At 43.0% G+C, this 6340-nt stretch overlaps 1 protein-coding gene across 1 annotated transcript in view; it reads right to left on the reverse strand.

The window, feature by feature from the left end:
* Positions 1 to 2729: 2729 nt before the first annotated feature.
* FASN (fatty acid synthase) overlaps positions 2730 to 6340 on the reverse strand; it is a 48491-nt gene continuing 44880 nt past the window's right edge. The window contains exons 41-43 of the mRNA XM_009644236.2: positions 6005 to 6103; positions 5655 to 5906; positions 2730 to 4526 (exon numbers count right to left, since the gene is read on the reverse strand). Coding sequence (XP_009642531.1) covers positions 4389 to 4526; positions 5655 to 5906; positions 6005 to 6103 — 489 coding nt within the window. The 3' untranslated portion in view covers positions 2730 to 4388. The remainder of the gene's footprint in view (positions 4527 to 5654; positions 5907 to 6004; positions 6104 to 6340) is intronic.

Below are 6340 nucleotides of genomic sequence, written 5' to 3' on the forward strand. Positions count from 1 at the left end.
CATCGTGCCGCGGCCGCCAGCCGGTAACGCGCCTCGCCTTGCCCCGGCCCCGAGCTGGGGCTGCAGCGCACCCGCCCCCCACCGGTGGGGAGGAGTCCCGAGGGGTATTTGTGGTTTCGCACTTTGGCCTCTGTCCCCAGCACACGCCACGGTGAAGCAGTTGTGGAGCATCACAAGAACTTGGACCGAGGGAGGTGGTCCCACCCGTCCTTGACGTCAGCCCATCAGGGCAGAGAAGAGGAAAAGATCCACCTGCCTGAACAAAAAAATAACGTATGTGACAAACCCGTCCCTTCAGCAGCCTTTTATAAAGCTACTGACCACCGCCGGGATGAGCACAGTGGAAGATTTCCTCCTCTCATCTGCCAGTACCTTCCAGAATGTCAAAAATGCTGCATCTCTGCTCCACTCAAAACATCAATGTAACTTTAGTCATAGGGCTTTGGACATTTTTTTTCTTCAAAAGGGAAAAACTCAAACAAAGTCATTATATACAACAACAAAGCACCAGAGCCTAAGCAGGGTTCCAGGTGTAGTCTAACTGTTCAGTAAGTCTGTTTGAGCATGTCCATTGACAGCCTTCACAGTTCAAGTTCGCTGCCAAAGCCTGCATTTCTTTCCCCCTCCCCAGCTGTGTAGCACTCGTGGCTGTGAAGAACCCTGCTGCAGGAGATAGCTAAGCTTCAAGCTCTTCTGACTCCTTTCTACCATCTTCCATTACCTTCCAGAGGCCTACACAGCCAGTTCCGCTACGTTACATACCCAACCTCTCCAGCCCTCCTTCAGTTCAACACTCCCGTCTCCTCTTAGGCAGCTGCTCCAGGGTTTTTTTTGTTTTTTTTTTTTTTTCCTTTCTTTTGACTCTCATTTGCTGGCAAGGCATCTGGTCTTCAGTTACAGTAACTCAACTAATTGCAGGAGAAACAAACACCTGCTTCCTTTATCGCTAGTCTACCTTAAATCTTTTGGGGTTTACTTGACCAAAAAGCACCAGAAAGCTTCTCTGCAGCTGCTGTCTGGTGTTGCTGTTTAAAGTCAGTTAAACTGTGGCCTTTCTTGTATTTTTTTAGCTATTGTCTTTAGCAAGAGAGGCGTATTTCTTTCCCCTCAGGAAGGTGGTAGAATAGAAAAGGAAAATAATAGCTTTAATGCTGATGACTACACGTACTGTATGCTGTACATGCCTATTCTGACTATGAAGGCTATATTGCAGATTTAAGGTATACTGCTTACCATTTCAGAATAGCAACATGACACTGTGAGCCTAAGTAAGTTTATAGGGCCAACAGGAAACTCTGTTTTTCAGTCTCGAGATTAAGATCAGCATGGTGTAGAAAAGCCTGTAAGAAGCCAGCTGAAAGGGAGGATAGAAAGTAAGTACCAGGTGACAAGAGACTTCCACTTCAGTATCACATAGAAGGGTAGATGTGAAGGACTTCGCTTCTGCCCTTGTCCTCTCAAAACAAGCAATTGCAGTATTGGATTTTGCATTATGATATTGTTCTACCCATGTCTATCTGATGGACTACTGAGAAACAACAAGCAGTACCAGCACTAAAAAGGTTTTATTTTTGGCACACTGTATTCAGCAGCCACTTACATAATCGGTTACAGGGCAGCAGCTCATAATTAGACAACTGTGGGGAACCCACCCTGAAAACAAAATGACCTGCTTTTCAAATAACAACCACAAGAACATTGAGACCATATAGGCTGTAAGTAATTCTTGAGGTACTTCTATTACTAAACCAGTATCTTCAGGCTTTGCTTAGATGAGACCATGCACATTTATGTTTGTACAGAGAACTTGTGCAACTCCTGCTTCAACAGCTGGAACAGCATTAGTCCTTGCTCCCTCCACACAGCCCATTCCGACTGGTTAAACACTTTACCACAGAACGATTGTATCTGCTTGCTTAAAGTTTAATCACTCCTTTCTTTTTCCTACTAGGTTTTCAATACAACCAAGGCAAGCAAGATTCTTTCAACTCTTTTCAGGCTCACAACTGCCAGTAGTTAAATTTACACCAACCAACCAGCCCACATTTGTTTTGTCTTATGTGGTATCCTATGCTAGGATGTGCATGGATAGCATGCAGCAGATGTAACAAAGTCCCACAGTATGCACATATGCCCAGTTCACATAGCCACTCTTCAGTGTTAGATTTCTTTGCAGCTGCAAGGCACCTCACCCTCAAACATTGCCTGCTTCCCTCCTTCCGTTACCACCTAACACCCAGTCATCATACCTAACACCTTAATAGCATTTATACCCATTGCCTATCTTAACACTCTCAACGACCTCGAGGTAGATGCTATTAGTCCCATTTTACAGATGGGGAAACTGAGGTTTGTCCAAAACCACAACAATGGAGCCAGAATTAGAGTTTCCACTTCAGTCTTGTAGGTGTGTGGTTTGGCTGCATGTAAGGTACCAAAATAATGGCAACAAGAAGCCATGCTTCAGAATAGTAAGTGTTCTTTATTATTGTTATTATTTCTACAGACTCCAAATCAGATATGCCAGCAGCAGTTTTTGCTTTATACCAAGAAATGAGAGATTCCAGATGAAACACAGGATTAAGAAACAGTGGTAGAGAGTAAGAAAAAAAAGCCAACCGGTGATCAGTTCTGTTTAATACTAGGAAAGCCAAAGAGAAAAATACACTCTTCAGACCAAAAAGTATTGGGGGGGGGGAAAAAAAAAGATAAAAAGAACAAGACTTGTTTTGGAGATGTTTTAAGCTGACATTTCGTTGGTTTTATTACAGAGTTCACAAAAGAAATAAGTTATAAAACTAAAACCAGTTAACCCCTATCAACAGAGGGTGGTATAAGCAAAAGACACTAGGCCAGAACCTGCAGTGAAGAGCCACCCATTCCTGTCACCGGAATGCTCCTGTGCCTAACAGGATACTTCACTGGGGGATGAAGATGGTGAGAACTGGGGTTTTACAGCAGTTCTGAGAGGCACAGTAACTCCTCCTAGTAGGTGCTTTGTTGCTACCCACGTCTCCTCTGTATCATAAGTGTAGCAAGGATTTAGTGATTTCAGAAAGAACAGATCCAGCATAGCAAAGGCAAGAAATTTCTAAATTGAATTTTAAGTTTCCTTTAAAAGGTACTATGCCTTAAAATCATACCATCAAACCGATTACTTAGCTAACTTACGTGGGATCTCTAGTCTCTTTACTGAGAGGAAAATGACTACACAAGGCTTAAGCAAGCCCTGTGCTAAATAAGATAGACAGGGGCTTTGGGTAGATGCTTGTATGTTCGCCTGAGCTTTGGTTACGGGAGAGCAGGGTAGGAAGATTTGTTCAGTTATTGTTGAAGAATTCTATTCCCTCCCCCTGCCATTCCAAATGTCAGGTTGGGTGGTGAGACTGGAGGTGGGAGGGAATAAGGTAAAGCAATAGTCTTAATGTTTTACGAAGGTTCTGATACAGCAGAGCACAGAACCTTGCACAAACATAAACAAAGTACCTGCCTAGGGACAGCTGTGCCCGTTTTTATCATGCCCAAGTTAAGGCTGTTCAATACACAGTGGCATCTGTCAGACCATCCACTCTCTCCCCCACCCCTGTCTCTCCTCAAAAGAGTAGATGATGGCCAAGAATCCTCCCTTCTACCTTTTCCCTTCTGAACAGGGCAGGGCAGTGGGAGAAAGAGAAAAAGAAAACAAAAACAAAAACCAAAAGAAACCAGACTGTTCCAAAGATGCACTTTGGTTTAACAAATGGGCAACTTCCCCTCCAAAAAGGGATGTTTCTTTTCTCCCACGATAAATTAAAACCAAGTAAGTCGTCTCTGGTTTGACACAATAAATACTTAGAATATATCAAATGAAAAAAAATTATAGTTACAAAAGCCTCAATGGAATCCTCTTTCTGACCTAACTACAGACAGATTCTTCACAGACAAAAGGTATCTCCGAAATCAGCTGCAGCTCCACTCCCTGCTCACTGGGCTTGGTCAACAAGTGCTATCACATACCCTTTGGAATACTGTTAAGACAAAACAATAGAGAGCACAAGAAATCTACTCCTAAATTTTGTTTTTCTTACTGCCAAGGGTATGGGAAGCAACCATCGGTGAGGAACCCTCATAGCAGTGCACAGTGACAGAGTCACAGCACTAGAGTAACACGGACAGGGATATTAGGGGAAAACAAAGCATAGGAAGGGAAGGAAGAGAGAGAAACCATAAAAGTTGAGAAATGAAAAGATGAGCAAGAAGGAGAGAAAGAGACCAATCAAGTTCAGCTGGACTTCCCAGTTCTGGCAGCAGAGCAGATGAGATATTGAACAACAGGAAGAGTTCCTTGGGGTCTGTCATAGCAAGGAATGTTGGCATTTGCTTCACCATTGACAGTAAGTAAGCAGAAGTTAACCCTCTCTGACACCGACACGTGGCTCTGCCAGTGAGCTGTGGATGATCCCAATAATTGATTCAACGCCATCTCCCTCCAATAAGGTGCGGTGATCCCCTTCAATAATATGGACAGATACTTTCCCATCGCATACCTGCACAGATAGGAAAAAGAAAAACTTTACATTCACAATTTTAAACCAGCTGGTCATCTAGTTGTTTCAAGTTTGTCAGTCTTCTAAGTTAGTCGTAATTTACACCACTGCCTCTATCAAACTCAGCTGAAAACAGCATCAGTTTTGCTCTGACACATTTTCATAGATCAGCTGCAGAGCATTGTTTGGAACCAGTGTTTTAAAGCACGATAGTTCAACAGCTGGGCAGGTGATCCACTCAAATAGTGCAGCAGGCTAGGCAGGAAGCCAACCAACCTGATACTAACAGACTAATTTACCTACAATATCAAAGAATTAATGGTAAAGTAGCTACTTCCAAGCCCTTAAGAAAACCAAATAAGCCTCCCCTCGACCTACTCTCTCTCCCACCACCATGAATCTTCCTTTAAGGTCATTATGTAATTTTAATAACATACAAGTTAGCCTGGAATCAATAACGAAGGTAAGTTAGAAGTCTGAAGGGACAGGAGATGCCAGAAGCAGGAAGGCAATTCTGAGAATTACTTCCTTTTTCGTGGTATCTGTACCATAATGTAAGACACTCAACCCTTTTACATGAACAGGGACTAAAGAAAAGTGACCTCATCTGGACTACAGGCCAAAACCCCAAGTTTTTTAGGCCCACAAGAAACCCACATACTAACTTCTAAGAGGTCCACAAAAGGTAACTAAGAAAAAGCAGTCTCTATTGTCAGCAGGCTGACGCTTGCTCTTCAAAAGTCTGCCCTCATGCAGTGGACAAACTTCAGGGGTATACAGCAAAAGAAGGGAGACTAAAAGTTAACTTCTGTCAAGTTACTCTAGCATGTCTATTATCTAAAGTCTATCTAGAGACCTGCAAGAATTAGCTATAGAAAACACTTACTTATCCAATATAGAGGCTAGACCTACTCCTAGCCTTCATTACCCTGAGAAAATGCCTGGGACCAATTAACTCATTTGCCTTTGAGGACTTTTAATTCTTGCTAGAGCACAATAGCTGCAGAATGATAATTTCTTCCAAGTTGGTTTCGTCCCTTCTCCCTCAGTAAGGATGATTTTCCATACTTTTCTTTTGCTCCCCCAAATATCAGAACCTCAACAGCCACCTGTGGGCCTCAGACTGACCTCTGAGAGTCTGTAGTCTCCACCCAGACCTTCTTCATATTCATTGTGAGACTTTGCCTGCATCAGTGTCACATTCCCATGATACTTGGCCTCTGGTATATACTTGTCAGCAGCCTTCAGTTTATGGTAAAAGGAAGCAGCAGCAAAGCTGAGTGCTTCACGATTGATGTTTTTATGAATCTGAGTTATCAGATCTGCAGCAGCATTCACACGAGCCTCCAGATCTTTCAGGGGCAGAAGAACCTCCAGCAGCTGGAAATATTAACAATTTTTCCCATTAGTCTCCATTAAACAAAAACCCTACACCCTTCCTGTGCAACATAGAGATATACATGAAAAAGGAACGTTACCTTATTGTATTCAATGCCTATAAATTGCTGAATGAAGGCACACAATGCTTCAGTCTCCAATGCAGCCTCATTTCCTTGGGTTAGCTTGGCTCTGTAGCTCTGGAAGACAGAAGAATAAAATGCAACCATGAGAGGGATATGCCGGATCTTGAATGTTAGAGAAGAACAATTACAGAACAAAGAGGTTTGAAATCAGAAAGGGGTGGGGGGGGAGAAAGAAAAAAAGATGGACTGAAGCTTGAGGTGGGGGTGGAAGATCCCTTGAGGACAGATTAGAAAGCAAATCCCCAGGCAGCAATTGCCAAGAGCCTAGTATCCTCTAGAAAGTACAATGAA

The sequence above is a fragment of the Egretta garzetta genome, unplaced genomic scaffold (genome assembly GCF_000687185.1).
Source record: "Egretta garzetta isolate BGI_Z169 unplaced genomic scaffold, ASM68718v1 scaffold381, whole genome shotgun sequence".
NCBI lineage: Eukaryota > Metazoa > Chordata > Aves > Pelecaniformes > Ardeidae > Egretta > Egretta garzetta.